The sequence below is a fragment of the Miniopterus natalensis genome, chromosome X (assembly GCF_054644295.1).
Source record: "Miniopterus natalensis isolate mMinNat1 chromosome X, mMinNat1.hap1, whole genome shotgun sequence".
In the NCBI taxonomy this organism is placed as follows: Eukaryota; Metazoa; Chordata; class Mammalia; order Chiroptera; family Miniopteridae; genus Miniopterus; species Miniopterus natalensis.
Genome location: NC_142103.1, coordinates 6926981 through 6952409, shown reverse-complemented (window position 1 = coordinate 6952409; position 25429 = coordinate 6926981). Strand labels below are relative to the sequence as shown.

At 38.4% G+C, this 25429-nt stretch overlaps 1 protein-coding gene across 4 annotated transcripts in view; it reads left to right on the top strand.

Moving 5' to 3' along the window:
• LOC107544723 (integrator complex subunit 6-like) overlaps positions 1-14545 on the top strand; it is a 51752-nt gene extending 37207 nt beyond the window's left edge. Inside the window, exons 10-18 of one of the 4 annotated variants that reach the window (XM_087829372.1) lie at positions 1047-1141; positions 2142-2252; positions 4440-4658; positions 5494-5617; positions 7114-7256; positions 8882-9116; positions 11887-12258; positions 13135-13228; positions 13579-14545. In XM_087829372.1, coding sequence (XP_087685498.1) covers positions 1047-1141; positions 2142-2252; positions 4440-4658; positions 5494-5617; positions 7114-7256; positions 8882-9116; positions 11887-12258; positions 13135-13228; positions 13579-13687 — 1502 coding nt within the window. In that variant the 3' untranslated portion in view covers positions 13688-14545. The remainder of the gene's footprint in view (positions 1-1046; positions 1142-2141; positions 2253-4439; positions 4659-5493; positions 5618-7113; positions 7257-8881; positions 9117-11886; positions 12259-13134; positions 13229-13578) is intronic. The other 3 variants (XM_087829374.1, XM_087829373.1, XM_087829375.1) reach the window with 3 other exon arrangements.
• Positions 14546-25429: the final 10884 nt, after the last annotated feature.

The following is a 25429-nucleotide window of genomic DNA, read 5'->3' as shown; positions in this document are numbered from 1 at the left end:
GCACCCAATTGTTAACTAACACTTGAGAGGCTCAAAGTTTGGCTTAAAATGCCTGACTACTGAAATCAAAGAAATGAAGAGGGGGAAAATATGACTAACAATGTATATGCTGATTGTGGAGAATCCAAAACATAATTCGAGCTTGCCATCATTACCTAGAAATTAGAGGCTTAGCTTTTGTTCTCATATACTTTGTAAAGTCCATTCATTACCTTGGCCTTTCAGCAAAAAGTATAACACTATTTTTTATTATTGAAATATATTTGATATATAACATTATATTAGTTTCAGGTGTACAACATAATGATTCAATATTTGTATATGTTGTGAAATGACCACCACTAGAAGTTTAGTTAATATCTATCATCCTACATAGTTACAAATTTTTTTCTTGTGATGAGAACTTCTAAGATCTACTCTCTTACCAACTTTCAGATATGCAATACAGTATTATTAACTATAGTCACTGTTCTGAACCTAACATCTGCATGACTTATTTATAACTGGGAGTTTGTACTATTTGACCACCTTCAGTCATTTCACCCACCCACCCCCACCCCAAGCCCACCTCTGGCAATCACCAATCTGTTTTCTATATCTATGAGTTAAGTTTGTTGCTGTTGTTTTTCACATCCTCTATTTAAATAAAGGGAATATTCCATCAACCAGTGACCATGGATTCCCTCACAGGTGGAAATTAAGACAGTAGAGTTACCAATATGTAAAAGGTCAAAAAAATATTTCACATGGATCAGAGTTAGTGTTGCAATATTATATTTTATGTAGCTTCACAGGCAAAAGAGAAATATGTAACTTGAGATTTTACTTCATTTTCTAGAAAAATACTATATATAATTTTGGGAAATAGTACCAAAAAAACAAACAAACAAACAACAACAATCAAATAAACTCTAATGAAAGTTTCATCTAATGTAATTAAAACTTGAGATTTCTAGGAAATGATATAATAGATGTGGGCTGCTTGATTTAGATCTTGGTATTTGAGACTGAAATAATATAATATTTGGTTTGATTTTCTCTTACAGATGACTTGTTTAAAGTTCACAAACTTAAGCCAAATCTGAAGTGGCGACAGGCTTTTGACAGCTACTTAAAAACTCTGCCTCCATATTACTTATTAGTATGTATTTATGTGTATATATGTATTAACTCTATCAGTGATGATTCTTGTCACAAGAAATGTCAATGAACCAAAAACTTTACCCCTGAAATGAGATAGTTTTTTTAATTTATAAATATTTGTGTCACCATTGTTTTCTCAAATTATGTGTAAGAGCTTGGAGATGTCATAGTGGCACAAAAAGAACTGTTTTATTTTATTTCCTTTAACTGCCATGGTTATTTTTATAAAGCACATCTGTATTTCTCTTATTAAAATTAACCTTATGAAATCGTAATTTTGGAATTTAAGAAGACTAGATCTGGATTCATGTATTATATCAACCTCCCTTTTTAACTCTAGAAGTTCTCAATATGGAGTTTCCCTCTGAAAAAAATTCTGAAGACATTATATTTACTTATAGACTATTAAATGTGTCCTAGACACAGCACGAAGCAGAGGCACTAATGCGGCGGGGGGAAGGATCCAAAAAGAGTAATAAATTACTTGGCCTCATTTGGATTTTTACAATTGGAGAAACATATTTGTGATGATTTTAAACTGGTCACATAATCTAAATCAAGATTTATCAAAATCATTTCAGAGGTGGATGTGTTAAATTTTAAATCAAGTTTCTAGAGGTGAAAAGGCAGAGCCATGATGTCTGGTGTCACTGGGAAGAGAAATTGGGGTGTGTTATTATTTACCATGGCAGGAATGGGGTGCACAATAAATTGCAATATGAACTAATTTTATGACTTGGGAATTAAGACCAAAAGCAATTTACCTGTTTGACTTTGTTACTTGCTCTTCTTACCCCACTCTCTTCTGATTTTTTTTACTTTCTGCTCCTTACTTCTCTGCTATTTTCATTGCCACTTTTTAATGTTCCATGTTTGGTTTTATGTGCAGCACCTTGACTTCTAAGAAATGAATCATGTCCCTTTGCCCCTTATAACTGAACTTTGAGTATTTTAAGATTTATTCTATTCTTACTGTTGTGTATTTTGTTTCCTTATAGCCATTAAAGAAAGCACTAAGGATGATGGGAGCTCCAAATCTGATATCAGATAATTTAGATTGTGGACTTAGTTACAGTGTTATCTCTTACCTTAAAAAACTCAGCCAACAGGTAGTATTGGTAAAAAACAAACAAACAAAAATCCTTTGCCCTCAGAAGTGCATTTCCTTATTCTCTAGTGTAATTGTAATTTTTCCAATTAAATGTGTATATATTTCTACACTTTATGGATTAGTACTAATGTGATTCTCTATGGCTTCTAGCTTCACCATTAAACTTCAGTTAAGGGTCTGTCAGTATCATCTGATGCTGTGCCATTTCTCCTTTTGCTTGCCAGTTTGTCCTACCCACAAGCTGGTTGATATTTTACGGCCTAAGAGGGACAGAAACTTAATAGAATTATTTCATGGGTCACATTTTGTCTATCTTCAACCTAGTTCCTTCTCAAATCACATTGGGGTATTGCATCCCCCTTTTTAGGTCAGCATATTGAGGCATGGTGTGATTAAATTACTTGCCTGAAATTTGTTTTTCAGGCAATAAATATTCATATGCTTTTTCTTGGAGAGGGGGAGATGAAACCAGTGTTCCTCACACTAGAGGGTGGTAGGCCTCAAGGGGACCTGAAGAGCGGAGTTCAATCTTCTCTCTTCTTGCCCTCCATCTGTTACTTTATACCCACACCTCATTTACCATTATTCACCTTGTCCCTTGCCTGCCCCTCTCTATTAGTACCTCATACTCCACTCACCCTTACTTATCATACCTCTCACCTCTACCTAGCCCATTCTTGCAGGATGGAAATGTTTGAGAACTACTGAGTTAGAGCTTTACTGACATACAAATGTGTTATGTTTTATGACATTCATGCAGCAGCTTTACTTACGCACAAATGTAATCCCAGGGAGAGAATAGTAGTAGCATTTGCAGGGACTATAATGCTTCAAGTTCCACATGTTTGGAAGTTGGACCTTTAAAAAGGGTAGTAAGCAAAAAAGTGGCAGATTTCACTCAAGACCCAAAATGCCTCCACAATTTGGGATGCTGACACACCTTACAGGGAACTGGTAAAAACTTAAGTATGCTCTGGAGTTAACCAGCTCCCACCAGTCCAGTGTGCTCATAAATACAAAGAAAGGAAGGGCAAACCCAGATATCTGGTCTATTAGGTGTCCCCTTAACCCCTTTTCCTCTCTGCTGATATGTTTTTGTTGTTAATGTTTTTTTGTTGTTGTTGTTATTATTTATTTATTGTTCTATTGAGTTATATATTTTTATTTGATGTTTACCTTAGGCCTTTAAGGCTGTGTCAGCAGGGTGTGGCCACAAGGAAGAATAGTGAACAGAGTTGAAACTCATGGAAGTTCTGGGGTCTTCTGGGACACATTGCTTGTATAATTTTATACATGAGATTTCAGGACCATTTATGAAACAGACCCTTCATTTGCTCTTATCCCTTATTTCTTGAGTTAATTTGTTTTAAAAAATTAACATACTTAATTCCAATAATTAGGAAAAATTAATGAATATCTGTAATCAAACCACAAAAAATTCAAAATTATTTTGAGCTTACTGGACATTGGTGGAATTCCATCTTTTACAGAAAAATAAAAGATCATTACTAATTTAAAATAGCTCTAATTACTCATTAGTAACTATGCCACCAACAATTTTTGAACTATCTCAAATGTATGTAAATCACAACATATGCCCAATATATTGTTACAATGCACTTTCAAGCACTATTTATCGCTATGGTATTTAGCAGGAGGATTTTTTTGTTGTTGTTGTAAGAAACATTGAGCACATATTACAAATAATTTACTTGGTAATATTTATTAAATTAGGCATTAAATTTTTGGATGGTTCAATTTTAGAACTAAACAGTTGGATTTTTTTCAGATATAATACCAATCTATGTAATCTGAATTTTAGCACTAGTTTACATTTATAAATACAGAGCCCAAAATGAATATGTAGACTCGATTTTTTAGTAATAAAATGCAATTTTAAATGTCTATGAATGTAATTCTTACCCATGGTTTCCATTCCCTCCATGATTCAATCATAATTTTGAGACAAGATAAAAAATGTATTGTTATTTGTCTTCTAGCCCCCCCCTCTCTGTTTGCTGTGGTAGTACAGAGAAGCACAGGAAAATGTTTAATTACCCGTTTTTCTGTGATTTGCAATTGAAAATTGTTCTGTGGGGTTCTTAAAGTATTATCTTTCTTAAGTAGTAAAAATGACAGTGAGAATATAAATCTTTTAATAACATACTATGTACTTTCATTTTAGACCAAACTAGAGTCAGAACGAATTCTAGCATCAGTGGGGAAGAAACTTCCCCAAGAAATTGGAATCAAAGTGAAAAATCATTCTGGAGGTGGTGTGTCTTTGACTCACAGTAAAACTTTTAGAAAACTATTGAAAGAAATCATAGGGGAAACTTCACCAAGGCTGACAGAATTGAATACCAAAGAATTTGCTGGCTTTCAAGTAGGGCTTTTAAACAAAGTAAGTTACATAAATAGTTTGTTTGTTTGAACTTATTTGATACACTTGTGTCTTCCATATTACTTTAGTTTCATAATAATTACAATCCCATCTTGGACCTTATAGTTATTGATGGACCAGTTTAGACATTATCCTGCCAGCAGACGCCAATATGGAATTAAATGTACAAGATATGTTTAGGGGGTAATGTCTGTGAAAGATACAGGGGAGAGGGAACAGGAGTAAGCACAGACAGCCTTCAGATTACACTGCTGACCTAGCACCTGTGACAAGAGGGGACAAGGAAGGAGGAATGGTTATGAAGAGACTCAGACACTGGTGTAGCTGGGAGAAACTCTTGGCCAGCCCAACACGGACCTCTGGCACCAAGATTTGCCATAGAAGAGGCCCACATTGGGCAAACTGGCCAGGGCCTAATACCTCCCACCATTCTCAGTGACTGGTGGGGGGCAGCCTGGGAAGAGCATGGCCTCAGCTCAAATGCTGCAGCAGATCCTTAAGCTCAGCTAACTACACTCCCTTCAGGATCAGCCATTGCTTCCTGGAAGGAAATCCTAGTGGTTCACCTCCATGGTGCCACAGGCATGAATCTCAGGCTTTGGTGTTTTAAATTACACACTTCAAAAATAATATTCCCAGTGGCTTTGAATGCTTTGTGGGAGTATTAGAATTCAGAACAAGGCCAGCGAGTATAGATTTTCCACTGGGAAAATTTTATGGTAGTCAATTTTAGTGAATGCTTAGTCCTTTACCATGATTTTAAGAGGGTTAAGAATTGTATTTCTATATTAAAAACCTCAAGAGTAACTGAAGTTATTTGTTTCATTTCAAATAGGATTTGAAACCTCAGACATACAGAAATGCTTATGATATTTCACGTAGAGGTCTTTTAGACCAGTTAACTAGAATGAGGTCCAATCTGCTGAAAACACACAAGTTCATTGTTGGACAAGATGAAGGTAAGTGAACACAAAAGTCATTTTTGTTGATTAGGAAAATGTCAAGCCCAATGTAAATGAAGGTTTGGGTAGGTTATTTTTGTAATGTCTAGAATCCATATTTTCACTAAATCCCTATATCTATCCAGGCACAAGTTGATTGTTCTCAGGTTTAAGGAAAAGTATACATTAATCAGTGCATGTATTACACTCCATGATTTAGCTTCTACAAGCCTCAAAATAACTCCATGAGATAGATCATATTTGATGCCCATTTTATGGATATGAGAACTGAGAGTCAGGATTTTAGTAGTTAGCACAGGGTTAGTGAGTTGGAAAGTGACAGAACCTCAGTCTGTTGGATTTCAGAAATTGCATGTTCCAACGCTATATCACTCAGCCTACTGTGATGGATTTAATCCATAATTCCTCAGTTACATGAAAAGAATGAGCCAGATAGTGTCCAGGATAATTGGCAACAGAGTACAATTCCTCTATACTGCCTTTTATTCATTTTAGAGAGTGTCACTTTTCCATTTATTTATTTATTTATTTATTTATTTATTTATCTTTATTATTGAAAGTATTATAGATGTCCCCCTTTTTCCCCCCATTGACCCCCTCCACCCTGCATCCACCTCACTGCCAGGCCTTCACCATACTATTGTCTGTGTCCATGGGGTTATGCATATATGCATATAAGTTCGTTGGTTAATCTCTTCCTGCCCCCTCCTCCAATTTTCCATTTAAATGCATAAATCTTAGCCTGGCCAACCTCCTGAAATCATATACTAAGTTTTGTGGGGAGGGCAGGACTTTTCTATGAAGAGAGCCTATAGATGTAATCAAATTCTCCAAGAGGGTGAGACCGACAAACCAAGGTTCTCTGGATGTTAAGAGAAAATCATGGAGCCTAAGCTCTTTGAAACACAGAGCAAATATGGTGTTTTGAGTTGAGATGGTGGTATAAGAAATGTCAGCCCATTGCCAAACCTGGTTTGAAGGGTAAAGGAGTTGTTCTTGAACTAGTGATTTGAGCTTCTAGGCAGTAGTGATGGTAGAGTGGTAATGAGTGGGATGAAGAGAGATGATTTTAGAACCTAGAATGCTGGATTCAAGCTTTTAAACTATCAGATGTCAACATACATAGTACTAAGGATACTATGATCATGTCCTCTCCAAAGGATGATACCCTTAACCTTTAAAAGACGGCATTTAAATTCCCGTAGTGGGGTCTCCCGGCCAGAGCTTTTTTGGGCATTTAAATTCAGCTCTGCAGGCATTTACTTTTTTGCCTCTATCTTATCTATTTTTTGAGTTATTTATGAAAAGTAAAAACATTTATAAAGAAAATGTATTGTTTATTATTAAAGTTATCTTTTAACGTATGTTACTGATGTTAAAAAATATAAAAATTACATTTACAATTTAAATTACATTTTGCCGGGAACTAAAGTTCCCTTTCGTCCGATAAAGGTTAAGCTATATAGCATGTTTCTTTTATGGTGATTTTGCAGATTCCCTTCATAGTGTTCCAGTTGCACAAATGGGCAACTATCAGGAATATCTAAAGACATTGCCTTCTCCACTTCGAGAGATTGATCCAGATCAACCCAAAAGACTGCATACTTTTGGCAATCCATTTAAACAAGATAAGAAGGTAAGATAACTATTTCTATGTCTGCCTAAATTGTGCTTTTCTTGCTATAATTCATTTCTTCTGGGCAAGGTGAATATAAATCAGAAATTCTCCTGTTAATTTAAAAGATAAAATATGACACCAGGGTTCTTTGTGAATGGAAAGTGGGAGCCTACTGATGCAAGATTGTTTTGGTTGAAGAAAATAATAGATGGCATTTATTGAGTACCTAGTAGGGGCTGATGTTTGAAATGATCACATTTAATGTTTACAACCATTCTGCAGATGAATATTACTGTCTGTCCTTTAATAAGAAGTCAAAGTTTATGGTGGTAAAATGGTTTACCCTAAGTGAAACAGCTGATAAGAGCCAGGATTTAAAGCCATACCTTTCCAGCTGCAGAGTCTGTATTCATTCCCATTTCCACATACTAATTCATTTAATATTGAGATCACCATTTATTTCCTCTGTTTTCATTATTCAGATGTCTAGTGCTCTATCTAGATAGTGGCAAAGTACTCCTCTTGAAATATGAAGCACAAGGTGATGTTGCTTTATTTGGATTATCCTACTAGAAATCTCAATATGAGGGGTGTGTGTGTGTGTGTGTGTGTGTGTGTGTGTGTGTAAGAGAGAGAGATTGACTTGACCATTTAAGCATGAAGACAAAGGAGATTATATCTGCACTCACGGAGGAGACCATTAAGGTGCAGAACATGCAATAATCTCTTCTGTAACAAAACTGGACTGAAAGGTATTCCACTTGATCCCAATCCTCAATTAATTGGTAGTTTTTCTGAATCTTTCTGTGTCTTGGTTTCCTCATCTGCAGCACTAGGAATAATTATCACACCTAACTCACAGAGCTCTGTGGAGGACTGAGTTAGTACATCTGTACCATTTAGAACATTACCTGACATGTAGTAAATGCTCACAAATATGTTTTCCCCTTTCTGTACTGTTTTGCTTTGGAAAATGCTTTGGAAAGGTCATTTATCGTGATATTATTCAGATGATGGGAGCATATATTCTTTGGCTGTCCTTGGATGAGAACAGCTTTTAGCTAACCTTCTATACTGCTACCTTTTATCTTTTATCCATCCCCAAGAGTAAAAAGCCCTTCATCTCTGTCCAGTACCAAAGTGGACATATTTTAATCTCTGAGGTTGCTGTTAGGGGAATTACAGTTTTTGCCTGCCTGCCCTTCACCATCTGCATGCAGCATTCTGTACGGTGACAATCAGTATTTCTTAATGATGAGTGTGAGGCACAAGAGCACACAAAAAGGGATCATCTCCCTTAGCAAGGGTTGATTCTAAATGGTTTGTACTTCTTCGTAAAGTCACTGTGTGTTTATTCCCATTTTGGTTGCTGAGAGTTGCTCATTCTTCAAGCTTTCTGGTTAATCATGATTGTATTTTGCTTGATCTTGGGCAACACCTTATATTTTCCTTCCTTCCTTGTTTTACTTAGATCAGATTAAAATTGAGTAGCATTTTATGAGAACAAAGTCTGTGTGGGGGGGTGATGAATATTTGGCCCATGATTAAGACCTATAATGATGATGTAATACATGATTGTATATGCATATGAAGAGTGCTTCCACTGTTGTCTTTAATGGAATGTAATCATTGATGTTTTTTAGGGAATGATGATTGATGAAGCAGATGAGTTTGTAACAGGGCCACAAAACAAAGTGAAACGTCCTGGAGAACCCAGCAACCCTCTGTCATCTAAGAGAAGGCGGAGTATGTCCCCGCTGTCAAGGAAACCACAAACACCACCTACTGTAACTAACCATGTGGGCGGAAAGGGACCATCCTCAGCCTTGTGGTTCCCATCTTATCCAAACCTCATAAAACCCACTCTTGTACATACAGGTATAGAGTAGTGGTTGTGATTTCCTTATGGCTCCTAGAGGACTAAGACACTAAACAATTTTATTTTTCTTTGTATTTCTTTTGTATTCAGTTTCATTCATTAAGTAAATCAATAAGAAATCATCAGTGTGGTAGGTACAGGGGACCCAGGGGAAGCAGAGACCCTGTTTCAAGGATCTCAATTTCTATGAGGAGGAAGAGATCCATATGTACATAGTAATTAACAAAAAATGGAGAAATGGAGAGCTATATGTGTTTGTCTTGCCAGGGCAAGGCATAATGAGGTGGAAATATTTGGCGTTGCTGCTCAAGGCAGAGTGATAAAGCAGGTTCCCAAGGCACCAGGAGCAAATGGGTTCAATAAGATGGACCTGCACTTGCTCTCGGTGTCCTCATCTCCTCTTTATGCTTCAATGCAGTGTAGTCTGGCTCTTCCTCCTCCACTCCACTGAAACAGGTCTCATCAAGGACCCCAGTGTCTCTGCACATTGCCATTATTTCTAAGCGTCATTTGACACAGTTGTTCACTCCCTCCTCCATGAAAACTTCCTTGGGTTCCCAGACACCACCAACTCCTGGGTTTTGCTTCATTTCATAATGACTGTTTTTCATCCTTTTCTCTGGATAGTGTAGGGACTCAATGCTCAATTCTGGACCCTCTCCTCTTCACTGCATTCTCTTCTAGGTGATCCCATGCAGTCTTGGGGCTTTAAATAAGATTTACATTTCAACAACTCAGATATTTATACCTCTAAACTACAACTTGCTCCCAACTCGAGTCAAATTTAACTGTGGACACAGTATCTCTACTTAGGTGACTAATAGACATATAAAACCCAGTAGGTTTTGCTTGTTTCAACTGAACTCCTGACCTCTGCTTTCTCTGGAACAGCTCTACTTGCAGCCTTCCCCAGTGCAGTTAAGGGCACCATCCAGCAGTGTGTTGGTAAAGCTGTGACAGCCAGCTTTCCATGGGTGCAGCAGTTGGGAGGGTGGAGAAGCCCTGGATCACAGTGTTTGCAGATTTCCACAGTGTAACTAATGGCAACATTGTCAATGTCATGCTATCAATATGAGGTCACTGAGCTAGGTCAGGAAGAGGCACACACAATCCACTGTCATGAGCAGTTGTGCACCGGCACCTGCACACTCTGCCACTATTTACCCAGCGGTTCAGGTGAAAAACCATAGAATCACCATGATCTCTCTCTTACTCTTCTCTCACTTCCATCCATGAGCAACTCTAGGCAACTTGATGACCCATATAATTACTGCATCCCACATTTCTCTGTCCCTTGGTCGGTGATGCCACCATCTGTCTGTCACCAAGCTACAACAATAGCTTCTTATTTGATTACCATGCCACCCATCTTCTATTTCTGCCCTTCAGCCAGAGTGATCATGTCAACATGGAAATCAGATCATGCCATGTCCATCCTGAAAACTCATTATCAACTTCCTTATGCACTCACAACAGAATTTGAACTCTGAACTCTAGTCTACAAGATCTTTAGAACTTGGCCCTGCTGTCCTTTTTTTAAAAAATTGAATTTATTAGGGTGACATAGATTAAAAAAATTATATAGGTTTCAGGTGTAAATTCTATAATACATCATCTGTGTATTGTATTGTGTGTTCACCACCCCAAGTCAAGTCTCCTTTCATCACCATTTATCCCCCCCTTTACCCTCTTCCTGCCATCTTCTCTTAACACATGTCCTATCTGTCTCTTTGCTCTCTCTGCCTCTGTCCTTTACTCTATGGTCCTCGCTCGAAACCCTCTAGGGGCCCTGCACTGGCCTCACCAAGCCTGGAGCTTCCTCTGTCTGTACACAGGGCTAACTCTTTGTCCTCCTCCAGGCTCTGCACAAAGGACACGTCCTCAGAAGGCCTTGCCCGACCACCCTATCCATTGAGAATCCCCCTTCTGCTCTGTGTCACATCCCTGCTTATTTCTCCCTAACACAAATTCAAACTGTTGTTATTTCATTTGCTCATTGTGCCCTTACTGTCTGACTTCCCCATCAGAATGTAAGTCCCAGAAGGGTACAGATTGTTTCTGTCTGTCTTTTTTCTGCCCCATCTCCTGGCATGGGGCCTGGCACATAGAAGGATGAGAAAAGGAAATATGGATGTCAGCCTTGGAAATAAATTCACTTTTTTTTGAGACAGAAAACAGACAAGGAGGATCATTTTTAAAGAATATGTTTTTATTTATTTCAGAGAGAGGAAGGGAGAAGGAGAGAGAGATAGAAACATCAATAATGAGAGAGGGTTATTGATCAGCTGCCTCCTGCATGCCCCCAACTGGGGATCGAGTCTGCAGCTCTGGCATGTGCCCTGACTGGGAATCCAACCGTAACCTCCTGGTTCATAGGTCGATGCTCAACTACTGAGCCATGCCAGCCAGGCAAGCATGACATTTTATAGGTAAATTTTAGAAATCATGACATCAAGGGAGACTTGCTGCTTTTCAGCTTGTAAAGCATAAGCTGCCACTAAACCACAAGTGCCAGAGATCTGAGGATGCTTATTAATTGTACTGTCTTACTTAGTTTCCACGTGAATTCATAGTGCCATGAAGAAAAGAAAGCAGTTGAGTTGTATTATCTTCCTGACCTCAATTTGAGGGGTCTCAAACTCCATCTGGTAACATCTTCTTGCTTTATGAAACAACTAATTTCCTCAGGACTGAGGAACACTGATATTTGCCTGTGGAGCTAGTATAACACACTGACCTTACAGCTCAGCTGCTTAATTTGGTTTCCAGATGCTACTGTGATTCACGATGTCCATGAGGAGAAGATGGAAAATGGCCAAATCCCACCTGATGGCTTCTTGTCAAAATCTGCTGCACCAGAGCTTATGAATATGACAGGAGATGGTGTTCCACCCAACCAGTTGGATTCTCTGTCTGATGACTTTACTAGTCTAAGGAAAGATGGCCTGATTAACAAACCTGGAAGTAATGCACTTGTTGAAGGAACCAAAAACTGCAGTGTCCCTGCAGATGATCGAAATGTCTCAGTAATCTCTTTTGGAACTGTGTCAAATACATTGCAAATAACGCCTGCTATGGCACAAGGAATAAATGCTGATATAAAACATCAGTTAATGAAGGAAGTTCGAAAATTTGGACGAAGTAAGTAGTGAAAGAACATGTATGAATCACATAATGGAAGGTCCTTCTCATTGTATAATTCAGAGTAGATTCAAGCTCTCCCTTGAAGTGAATTTTGGGGAAGCATTGGGCTTTCACATAATTTAAAGTGACTCTCTTTAACTAAAAAGATCCAATATACCTTTCTCTCTTTTTCCCCCTTTCTTATCCTAATAGTTTCCTTTTGCTGCTATAATGTGTTACCACAAACTTTGTGGCTTGAAATGATATTATCTTAGAGTTATGGAAGTTGGAATTCTGAGATGATTTCCACTGGGCTGACATGGAGGTGTTGGAAGGCCAGCATTCCTTCTGGAGGGTTTGGGGAGAATCTTGTTTCCTTGCCTTTTCTAACTTCTACAGGCTGCCTGTGTTCCTTACACCATGGCCCCTTCCTCCACTTTCAAACCAGCAGTGGTAGCACTTTCTCTCATCTCTAACTTCTGCCCCCATCCTTATATCTTTCCTCTCTGATTCTAACTCGACTGCCTTCCTTTTAGAAGGATATGTGATTATTTGTGCCTATGTGCACAAACCTGGGTAATCTCCTCATCTCAAGATCCATAACCTAATTACATCTGCAAAATAAAGTCCATTTTACCATATAAGGTAACGTATTCACAGGTTTGGGGATTAGGACATGGACAGTGTTGGGGACCATTGTTCAGCCTACCACATCTGAGTGTTTACAGGCATTTCCTTATCAGATATGCACAGATGTTTTGATTGGAGTGTTTAAAATAAAAACTATATCTAACTTTCCACCCATAAAGAATAATTACTTGAGGATGTGTAAAGATTGAATTGTATTTCCCTTTCATATTTTTTACAATACTGAAGTAGTTTTAATATCTTCAGAGTATGAAAGAATTTTCATTTTGCTCGAAGGAGTGCAAGGACCTCTTGCGGTCAAGAAACAATTTGTTGAATTCACCATCAAGGAAGCTGCAAGGTGGGTGTGAAGAGGAGCTTGTTTTTTTTAAGCACTGGGGCCCAATGCAGGGCAGGGGGAGAAATAGGCTCTGCTCAAACCTGGTCCTCACTTGTAGTTGAAGCTGTCTCCAGAGGCATTTAGATATCATCTGAGTCCAACTCATTCATCCAACTCTTTGGAGCCTTGAAGGCTCACCACAGTTTGAGGTGGGCTTACGCCCTCAAGTGGCACTGTTAGTATTGCTAAACCCTATCTTTATATGTGTACACATTTCTCTTCTATGTCTATTTTCAGTTCCAATTGTACCCCACATAGTGCATTTCATATCATAGTACTTTAAGGTTAATAACATTTCTCTTTATTTTTAGGTTTAAAAGACGAGTCTTAATCCAGTACCTTGAGAAGGTACTAGAAAAAATAGATTCCTACCACCTTCTCAACAGCGTTAATCACATCAACAGCAGATCATCATGTTAATGCAAAGACCAAGGAGAAAAAAAAGGACAAGTTTTCTGTGCTTCAGGATGGAACAGGATACTGTTGAAGCTTCCTAGAATGTTGTAGCCAAGGGAATTGCTTTCCAGAAGCTAAGCAAAAGCAGTGGAAATTTTTTATGTTATGATTCCCTGGCTGTAAAACCTGGCTTTTGCCCTAAGAATTTTCTCTGAAAGTATCAATTTGTTTTCTTTTTTCTTTTGCCAATTGAGGAAGGTTATGCTATTAATGCAGCAGGTTAAATTCAGTAAACCCTGTTGCCCCTGCCACAAGTGATAAGGGTTCAGTCATCTGGGCAATTCCAGAGTGACTAGGGCCCACCTGCAAGTGGAGTACTACTTGGTGCTCTTACTATGTCCTTTAGAAAGAATAGATGTTCAGAATCCAACTGGTAATCTTGTGTGTGCTGAACAATGTTTTCAACAATTTCCAGCTGTGCCTTTTAAACCATGACATATTCAGGACAGTTTGAATCAAAGAGTAAGAAAGCTGCTATTCAGGTAACTTATTTCTCTGTAGGAGGGGGACAGGGAGAGTCACCAAACAATCTACCTCCAACTCTCTTCTATTTTGTCTAGGACATTATGAAGTGCACCTGAGGCTGCTCCAACCCCTGACATTTGTTCTTGCATGTGATGACAGAAAGCCTTCAGGTGGACTTGTACATTTTGTGCTTTGAAAGCACTAAAGGAAAAAATGATGTATATATTTCCTTTAATGTTTATACAAAGGTTTATATGGAGCAGTATTGTTATGTTTGTATTAATTTGCAAAAATTATGCCTACAAAGAGATTTTGACTTTGAATATATGAAATAAATCATTTTATTGATTTTCACAAGTTTATTAATGCTAGAGAAATTTCTAGTTTTGTCTTTCTTGTGATTTGTTACTCCTTTCAGAAAAAAGTGCACACGATTCAATTAAGGTGTTAACATAAGAATTCAGACTTCAAAATATCACTCACAGAACTGAATGATGTTGGTGAAGATGGTGGAGTAGGGGACTCTGGAGGTCAATCACTCTCCAGAAACACTAAAAACACTGGGTGGGAGGAACTGTCAGCATCAAGTTTACTGGACCTCTGAAAGATAGTCAAAAGTTCATAGCAACCAAGCGAATCCTGAATCAGGAGAAAAGCCAGTGAAACATGATAGAGTTTTGTGGCATTTTAAGGTATTCTTGTCCTTTCCACTCCCTGGCATAGAAGTGGAAGATGGCAGCCTGTACTCCAAGTGTGGGTTCCTGGTTCTGGAGGGAGGAGGGCAGACCTTATTCCCAAGGAATTATGTTTGTTTGAACCTGTCTGGGAGGCTCCCTGAAGGTCTGACACACGGGGATTGATTGCTTTTGTTTCACCTAACTCCTAACTCTCTTAGGGTGGAAAGTCAACTATATGGAGAATGGTCCTCAAAAATATTGAAAGGAGAGTGAACAAGCTGCCTCTATGTATAAAAAACAGTAGACATGACAAAATCCTGGGAGGAAAACCTGGGGAGTGAGATACTTTGGAGAATAAGGGCTTTGAAATACTCCCATGTATACCTGGGTCTCTAGAAAACCATGTGCGTGTCCCTGGGCAAGACTCAGTGTCAGAATAGACCTGAGAAGACCATAAGATTTCACCTCTGCCTCATCTTTAGGCTTAGCACAGTGATGGATAGAACAACTAGTCAGAAGACCAATAAGGAAATAGCAGACTTGAACAACACTATAAACCAATTACATCTAATAGACACCTACAGAACACCTCACCCAACAACAGCAAAGAACATTCTTCTCAAGTGCTCACAGAGTATTCTCAAGAATTGACCATATATTAAGCCACAAAATAAGTCTTAATAAATTTTCAAAGTTTGAAACCATGGAAAGTCGCTTCTTCACTGTAGTGGAGTCAAACTAGAAATCAATAATAGAAGTTGGACCCTCACCTCATACCATATACAAAAATTAACTGTCAGAATCAAGCTTATTGGACCTCTGGAAGATAGTAAAAAATTCATGAAAATGAACCAATACCTAAATATATATGAGCTAAAATCATAAAAATCTTAGAAGGAAATTTTGGAGTAAACATTCATGACCTTGGATTTGGCAATAGTTGTGTGTGTTTTTTGAGATTTGGTTTGATTTTTTCAGAGAGTGGAAGGAAGAGAAAGAGACAGAGAAACATCGATGTGAGAGAGACACATCAAGTGGCTGCCTCCCATTTGAGCCCCTACCAGGGCCAAGCCTGCAACTGAGGTACACACCCCTGGCCGGAATCGAACCCGGGACCTCTTGGTTCGTCGGCCAATGCTCCAGCCACTGAGCCAAACTGGCCAGGGCGGCTATAGTGGGTTTTTTTGTTTTGTTTTTTAAATATATCTTTATTGATTTCAGACAGAGGAAAGGAGAGGGAGAGAGAGAGAGATAGAAACATCAATGATGAGAGAGTCATTGATCGAGCCCACAACCCGGGCATGTGCCTTGACCGGGAATCGAACCCCGATCGCCTGGATCCTAGGTCGACGCTCAACAGCTGAGCCACGCCCAGCTAGGCAACAGTTTTTAAAATATGACATAAAATCACAAGCAACAAAAGAAAAATATAATTTGACTTCAAAATGAAAAGTTTTTGTACATCAAAGAATGTTATCAGAGAATGAAAAAACAACCCATAGGATGGGAGAATATTTGCAAAGCATACATCTGACAAGACTCTAGTATCCATAATAAAGAAAGAATTTGAAAAGACTTATAGCGAAAGAACATATACAAATGGCATACAAGCACACGAAAATATGCTCAACATCATTAGTCATTAGGGACATGCAACTCAAAACCACAATAAGATAGCACTTCACACCTACTAGGATGGTAATAATCAAAAGAAAAAGAACCAGTGTTGAAGATGTAGAGAAATTGGGGCCCTCATACATTGCTGGTAATGAAGTACTAATATGTGCTACAACATGAATGAACATCAAAAGCATTATGCTAAGTCAAAGAAGCCAGACAAAACAGGGCACATATTGTAAGATTCCATTTATATGAAATATCAAGAATTGGCAAATCCAGAGAGACAGAAAGTAGCTAATAACTGTTTGCAAGGGGCTGGGGAGAGGGGGAAATGGGGAATGGCTGCTAATGGAGTTTCCTTTTAAGATAGTGAAAAAGTTCCAGAACCAAATAGTTTTGTGGTGATTACACAACATTATGAATGTACTTTAGTTATTGAATCGTACATTTTTGAAAGCTAAATTTCATGTGTTATTTACAACAACAAAATGCTCCAGAGCAGTCTAGCTGCCACCTGAAGCCACTTTATGCCATATGGAGCAGAATGATTGCCCATCTCAGCCTTGCTCAAATTCTTGACATACAAAATTATGAGATATAATAATGTTTAAAAAACAAACAAACACTGACTTTGGTTTCCAGAGCCGCATGTAAGGAGCTTGGAAGTCTCCATTCCATCTCAACAAGTAAAAAGCTGAGCAGGCTGAAAAATCAACTCTTGTTAGATCCATAAGAGAGGATACAGGGTAAACCATTGCCCCCAATAATGCAGAGACAGACAAATAACAGGGAGTTATAGCTTACTGGAGCAGAGACTCATGACCGGAGACCACCATGAGAACCAGTGCTGGGGTAGGAAAACCTGAGCTATAATTGGCAAATTGCTTGATGTTCAGTGTGGACAAGTCTGATAGAAAAGCTCCACCTTTAGTTGTCAAGATGTCAGTTCTTCCCAACTTGATCTATCAATTCAATGCAATCTAAATCAAAATCCCAGCCAGATATCTTGTGGGTATCAATAAACTGATTCTAAAGTTTATACAGAGAAGCAAAAGATCCAGAATAGCCAACAATATTGAAGGAAAGAACAAAGTTGGAGGACTGACACTACCCAACTTCAAGACTTCCTATAAAACCACAGTAATCAAGACATGTGGTATTGGCCAAAGAATAGACAAATAGAAAAATGGAACAGATTAGAGAACTCAGAAGTAGACCCACATAAAATAGTCAACTGATCTTTGACAAATGGTGCTGGAACATCCACATGTAAAAAAACAAACGACAACAACAAATGTAGACACAGACCTTACACCCTTCACAAAAATTAGACCTAGATGTAAAATGCAAAGGTATAGAACTTCTAGAAGACAAGATAGGAGAAAACCTAGATGATCTCGGGTATGGTGACAACTTTTTAGATATGACACCATAGGCACAATACAAAATCCATGAAAGAAAAATTGACATGCTGGACCTCATTAAAATTAAAAACATCTGCTCTGCGAAAGACAATGTCAAGAGAATGGGAAGTCAAACCAGAGACTAGGGAAAATATCTGCACAGGACATATGTCATAAAGGATTATTCTTCAAAATAGTCGAAGAACTCTTAAAACTCAACAATAAGAAAGCAAATAACTTGACTAAAAAGTAGGCCAAAGATAACAGACATCTCACCAAAGATGACGCACAGATAGCAAATAAATATGAAAAAATGTTCCACATTATGTCATCAAGGCTAATTAAAACAACAGTGAAATACCACTACACTCCTAATAGAATGGGACAAATCCAGAACACTGATAACATCAAATGCCTGTGAGGATATAGAGCAATAGTAACTCTCATTCATTGCTTGTGTGAAAATCCAACAAGAAATCAAGGACTTCAGTCCCACATGGCAAGAAACTGAATTCTGCCAATAATCTGAACGGATTTGGAAGCACATTCCATCCTACATCTTCCAGATGAGAACACAGCTTGGCTAAAATCTTCATTTTGGCCTTTTAAGACTGAAGCAGGGAACCAACTGAAGACTGTTCAGACTTCTGCGCTACAGAACTGTGAAGTAAGAAATGGGTGTTGTTTTAAGCCACTAAGTTTAGGGTAATTTTTTAAGCCACTGAATTTGGGTAATGTACAAAAAATAAAAAATGAATACACTCTCTGAATCTGCACCCATATTCTCACATGGATTTCACTAAAACCAGTTGGCTACAGAAGCAACATGTGAGGCCTTTCTTTAGGTATTTTTTTACAGTATACAGATACTGCCTATGTTAGTTTTCTTCTAGGACAAAAAGAGAAGCAGTATAAATAATTTACAGTCTGATTCATTGGACTTATACTTAATTTAAAATGTAGTATATATGGCCCGGCCGGGCATGGCTCAGCGGTTGGGTGTCAACCTAGGATCCAGGCAATCAGAGTTCGATTCCCAGTCGGGGCACATGCCTGGGTTGCGGGCTGCAGCCGATCAATGACTCTCTCATCATTGATGTTTCTATCTCTCTCTCCCTCTCCTTTCCTCTCTCTGAAATCAATAAAGATATATATATATTAAAAAAGTAGTATATATGAAGAAGCACTTCTGGATTGGTGGAGCAAGGGCCTGTGAAAATCCACTCTGGCATGAAAGCAATGAGAACACTGGCAAATGTCACAATAAATGTTTCAGAACTCTGGAAATTAACAAAAGGTTTGCAACAACATGAAGAGTGTTTAATAAAGAAAAAATGGCTATATAACAATACAAACAGTGAGGGCTGGGATGCTGTAACTTGCACTATTCCTACCCTCTTCTCTGCTCCGTTGTAGCCTTGAAACCAATGACCTCAATTCTAGAGTAGCTCTGAACCCCAGCAGCCTATCAGCCACTGGAGGGGACAAAACTGATTGGAGTTTCCCAGCATCTCTATTCCCAGAAAACTGTCACTAGTTGATGTGCCTGGTGACTCCCTGGCACTATTCTTGGGATTTGTCCATAATTCAACAGTCTGAGAGCTCACTCTGGATGGACAGCCCTATGCACTACCTGAAGGTACAAGGTAGGAATTCCTGTAATGCAATGTTGAATAAAAGGGATGACAGTGGACTTCCTTGTTTTATTTTTTAATCTTACAGGAACTATTTCTAATTTTTCACCTAGAAATATTGTATACTATAGATTTCTGGTATATACCCTTCTCAACAAATACTTTCAATTTTTCTTCATAAATATATTGTTTTTTATCCCATGTGTTTTCTGCACTAACTGGGATGATTGCATGACTTTCTTCTTTTAATATGTTAATAAAGTGTGCTGGTTATATTGCCCATAAGCTTCAAATTCACTTTTTCCTGCTCTGTGCAAATGTTCTGGGTCCTTTAAATTTTTCCCTTGTGGCAGTGGTTACTGAAGATTGTCAATAGAGGGCGGCAGAGACAATGAAAAGGAAAAGTATTGCTTACTGTATCTGGGAAATGCCAGCACAGCTGACTTCCTGAGCACCAAGGCTTCTGCAGCACCAGGTTCTGTATCTCACATGGCTTCTCAAGAGCCTGGCTCGTGCAGCGCCTGGTGGCCAGCATCACCCCATGGCCAGCAGCTTCCCTTACACCTTCCTTGGACAGTAATATATCCAAGTGCTTCTGGGGAGACATTTCCCTGTGTGCAACATTCCCATACACTTTGGAAGCAGATTTCCAGCAACTTCCAGAGGGCAGATTTCTAGAAAGCTCCACTGATGTGGCACAATGACAACCTTACTGACATTCTGAGAGTTTCTGCCAGGCTCCTCCAGCAAAGTGAGAATTTCAACACTGGGGGTGGGGATACGTTTCCTTGAGTGCTCTATCTCCTGTGTGGGTTACTTGAGTACTTTATTTTGGCCCAGTGGTGAGGTGCTCTCTCTAGTATACTCTACCTGAGCCATGTTTTTGGAGGGACTATTCCTTGGGTGAACTCTCTCAGCCCTGGGCAAACAGATTCTTCCTTGCATGATATATCTCTAATTACAGACAGTGGGTTTCCAGCAAGTTCCACTGGTGTGGTACCTCAAAAATTCTCTGCCATCCATTGAATCACACCTGGGCTGCTCCAGCAAGATCTAGACTTCAACCCTTATGTGTGCTTGTTGGGGGGGCGGGGTCCTTGTAAGCTTGCTCTAAGCCTTTGGAGAACTTCCATTGGTCATCAAGCTCAACATGAATGCAGTGGCCCTTCCTGGGAGAGGACTCTCACATGGGTGCACTACCTCAACGCTGCAGTGGTGGTTCCTCAAGGGCTCAGTCATGTCCGTGGGGAGTGGGGTTATTTCTGAGGTGCTTTATCTCAGCTCAGGAAATGAACTTTCCACAGGTTGTCTCCTTCAGTCCTAAGGGGGAGGGATCTTTTCCTTGGGTACACGATTTCAGCCCTAGAGGGATGTCTAATTCAGATGTTCTTTTTTTAAAAAGTCAGTTTTCAATTACAGTTGACATTCTATTAGGTTTATGTATACAGCATAGTGAGGGGAAATTGTGCCTGATTTTCAGTTGTTACTTCACAATATGCATGCACCACCTGCATTAGAGTTCTATTGCTGCATACCAATCAACACAAATTTAGCAGCTTAAAACAATACGAATATATTATCAACAGTTCTGTAGGTCAGAAGTCCAGGCTGGTTTGATTGGTTTCTCTGCTTAGGGTCTTACAATGGCAAAGTCAAGGTGTTGGTCATTAAGCGGAGACTCAGAGAGAAAAACTGCTTTTGAGCTCTTTCAGGTTTTGGGCAAGTCTAGTTTCTTAAGGCTATAGGACTGAGTTCTCCATTTTCTTGCTCTTTCAGCTGAAGCCACTCTGAGCTCCTAAGACCACACCCATACCTCCTTAAGTATAACCCTCCAACTTCTAAGCAGTGATGGTGCATCATGGGTCATGGGGGCAGGGATGTAGATTACGCATGGGCCACAAACACAAGCTTCCACTTACCAAGACTAATCTTGCTACACACGCTGCTGACAGCTCAATCCCAGAGTGCTCAGTCAGCTACCAGTTGATTATTTTGGTCTGCTTCCATTGGGGAAAGGGAGGTTTTGTTTGCACTCAAATAAACATTTATTCTGGATATTGATCTTCTTTCCCGCCCATAGTACTTTGAGAAAACCATTTGTGGACTTAGAAAATGCCTTATTTACCATCATGCTATTCTACATAGCATCACTTATAAACAAGGAACTTACTCCTCAGGGCACATGTTCATGGAATTCACTGGTTTTATTATCTACCCCATCACCTAAAGTGGCAGTTTCAATGAAACAATGGAAGGATCTTTTTAAGCCATAGCTATGGTTCTAACTTGGTGGGGCTGGGGCAATATAATTTAGGAGGTGGCAATGCTCTCTCTATCTCAGCATCCAGTATATAGAACTATTTCTCCTATAGCCATGATTAACCCCTTCATTAATGAAGGGGTGGCAATAGGAGGGCTTTCTCTCACTATCACTCCTGTGTATCCAGTAGCAAAATTTTGCTTCACGTCCCCACAACTTTAGACTCTACTATACTTGAGGTCTTCATTCCAAAAGAGAAACATTTTCAACAGGAGCCCTAACAATGGCTGAAATGGAAGTAGACAATGCCAGCTGGTCGGGTTGGATTGCTTATCGCTCTCAATCAGCAGGCAAAAATGGGGTTCCTGTACAGTCTGGGGAGATGGAACCTAACTATCGAAGGAAATTGGCTTGCAACTACACAAGATGGTAGGGAGGAATATGTCTGGAATTTTTGGAGCTCTTCTATCTAGTATTCTCATGTTTTGTGATTAAAATCAAAATTATAACAACTGAACTCAGGCAGGACATCGAATGGTCCAGATCCATCGGTAACTAAGGTTTGAATCATCCCCCAGGCCAAGCCCTCCAGTGGATTAGGTGCTGTCTCAGGCAAAAAGAATAAGAAATGGGTAGTGTAGAAGGTAGTTATAAATTCCATCTACAACTCTGTGACCTGCTGTAGAACTAGGGCTATAGTGTAATCTGATGAGTTAATAATATCCTCCAAGTCAGGGGAGAAAACAAACAAGCAAACAAACAATCAATTCAAATGCATTATTAGGGCAACTGCCCATCTTTTACTAACAGGAATTTTTAACAGTCAAGTTTCAATGCTTTTCTTAGCCTCTGGGAGATAATTTTCTTAACTAACACATGCTAGGAGGCTTCAACAATATCCTGATCCATTCTAGACCACAGCAATCTGGTTCTTGTTTCTCAAGGATCATTTTGATAACAGGATTACATGTTTGGGGTGTGATTACCTTTGTTTTGAAAATGGTAGCAGTGCATTTTTTCTAGTAACTCCTCAAGGTGCTGAATTAAGTGTCTTCTTTTAAATCTAAAAATAAAGAGACAAGTCATTAGCCAAAAGAAGTGCAAAGAACCTGTGATGCAGGAGGCACTGTAGGGAATGGAAAGAGGAGCATAAATTTACGTGGGAATAGAAGATGTATTTTCAGGGTAAGAGACAATCTAGCAAATGCACAGTGTGTCAATTCAGGATCATTGCTCATCTCAAACTCTGGTGTGAATAGAAATCTCCTTGAGCTTGGAAGAATGATACCGACTCAGATAATATCAATCCTAATAACTGTGGTGACAACCTTAACTCTGAGTAAGGACCAGGGTTTGAGAAAAGCAAGTCAGGGCCTGTTCCCACCACTCACCCCAGCTGTTAAAAAATTGGAGAGTTCCTCCTTTACAACCTACCTTGCTGCTTCCTTGATGGCAAATTCAACCAACTGTATCCTCACTTCTAGAGATCCTTGTACTCCTTCAAGCAATTTGAAGATTTTTATATTCTGAAGATATACTTAAAAATAAACCTTCAGCATTTCTTAAATATGAAGAAGAGATAAAACTCTCTCCTAGTAATCATTCAAGGGCTAGAATGTTACATAGTGCATGCATTTTAAGAGTTTAAATCAAGAGCCCTGGCTGGTGTGGCTCGATTGGGCATCATCCCATGCACTGAAAGGTTGCTGGTTTGATTCCCCATCAGGGTATATGCCAGGCTTGTGGGCTCAATCCCCAGTAGGGGGCATGCAGGAGGCAGATGATCAATGACTCTCTCATCATTGATGTTTCTATCTCTCTCTCTCCCTTCCTCTCTCTGAAATAAAAATATATTTTTAAAAAAGAGGTAGAAGGACTGTTTAAAAGAAACTAGAGAGACACAATAACCAATGTAATTTGTGAACCTTGGTGGAGGCAGCTCTAAAAGTCATTCTGGGTACATATGGGCAATTTGAATCAGATAATATTGGATGGCTCATCATTTTCTTCAGTTTGAGAACTGTATTCTAGTTTAAAGGGAGAATGTCCTCACTCTTATAGGAGAGGTACACTAAAATATTTAATGTCATGATGTTGTGAAGTGTGATGATGAAGTTTGCAACTTACCAAAAACAATTCAAGAGAGGAAAAAAGCACATTTAGGGAGAACAAAAGCAAAAGTGGCAAAATGTTAGGAATGGTGACTAAATGAAAGTATATAGAATTTCATCACACTGCTCTCTTAAATTTTCTGTAAGTTTGATATTTTTCAAAATAAAATTTAAGAAAAATATCTATTGGATTTTAAAATTGGAAAAAATGATACTAAAGTTCATCTGGAAATATAAATATGCCAGAATAACTAGGAAAAAGTCCTGAAAATAATAATAATGAGATATGGACTAGCAATGCCAAATATGAAAATATATAACAACTTAAAATAATTAAGACTGGTAATTTTTGCAATAGACTATAGAGCTCAAAAAGACAATGCAATATATAGATCATGTTTCATAGAAATGTACACTTGAAACCCATATAATCTTATTAACCATTGTCACTCAAATAAATTTAATTTTAAAAAGATCTAAATACATATGGAGAGAACAAAAGCAAAAGTGGCAAAATGCTAGGAAATTCTGTGGAAATTCAGTGCATGACCGAGGATGGCTTTTCAAATCATCGTGTAAAAAAGTCAATATATTGGAATAACAATATAGCTATTTAGAGGAGAAAAATGTTGAATCCCTTCCTCACTCCTTCTATCTAAATTAATCCCAAATGAATCAAAGACTTAAAGGTTTAAAAACCTTAAAAGTACCGGGAAAATACATTAAATTCATTCTTAAGTGTAAAAAAGGCCTTTCTAAGCAAGGCACAAATCCCAGAAGCTATAAAGACTGATAAGTTTAACTACATAAATAAATAAGTAAATAAATAAATCTCAGGAAAATATTATTAAACATATGACAATAAACCAATTTTCATAGCTTACAAAGAGCACATACAACTCAATAAAAATCATACGATAGAAAACAGAACATGACCACACAGAATGAAATGTAAGAAACCAATAAACATGAAAATGTGGTCAGTCCATCTCCTTCATTAAATTGCATTACAGCTTCATTAAGCCGCAAGATACCCTTTACTCACTTTCAGATGAACAAATTTTTAAAAGTTTAGTACCCAGTATAGGCATGGGCCTCATAAATAATTATTATGCATTATATGTGGAAGTATAACTGGGCAAAGATTTCTAGAGAACAATTTGGCAATAACAACTGAAATAAAAAATACCCTTTGACCCAGCAACTCTATTGCAAGTAATGAACCCTGTTGGCATAATCTCATTATGTGCACAAGTATGTTCGCTGCAATATGGTTTAGCAATAGGAAAATGTTGCAACATTTACAACACATTCATGCATTGGAATACCACACAGTCATTAAAAAGAATGAGGCATTTCTATATATACTGATATTGAAAGGTATTATAAGACAGCAAAAAAGCAAGGTACAGAAGAGTATAATACCGTTTGATTCTATTAATGTAAACTTTTTAAAAAGTATATATTTGCTGGCAAATAATTTTTTTCCTGAAAGAATATCTAAGCCACTTTAAGCTGGTTACCATTGGAGGGAGG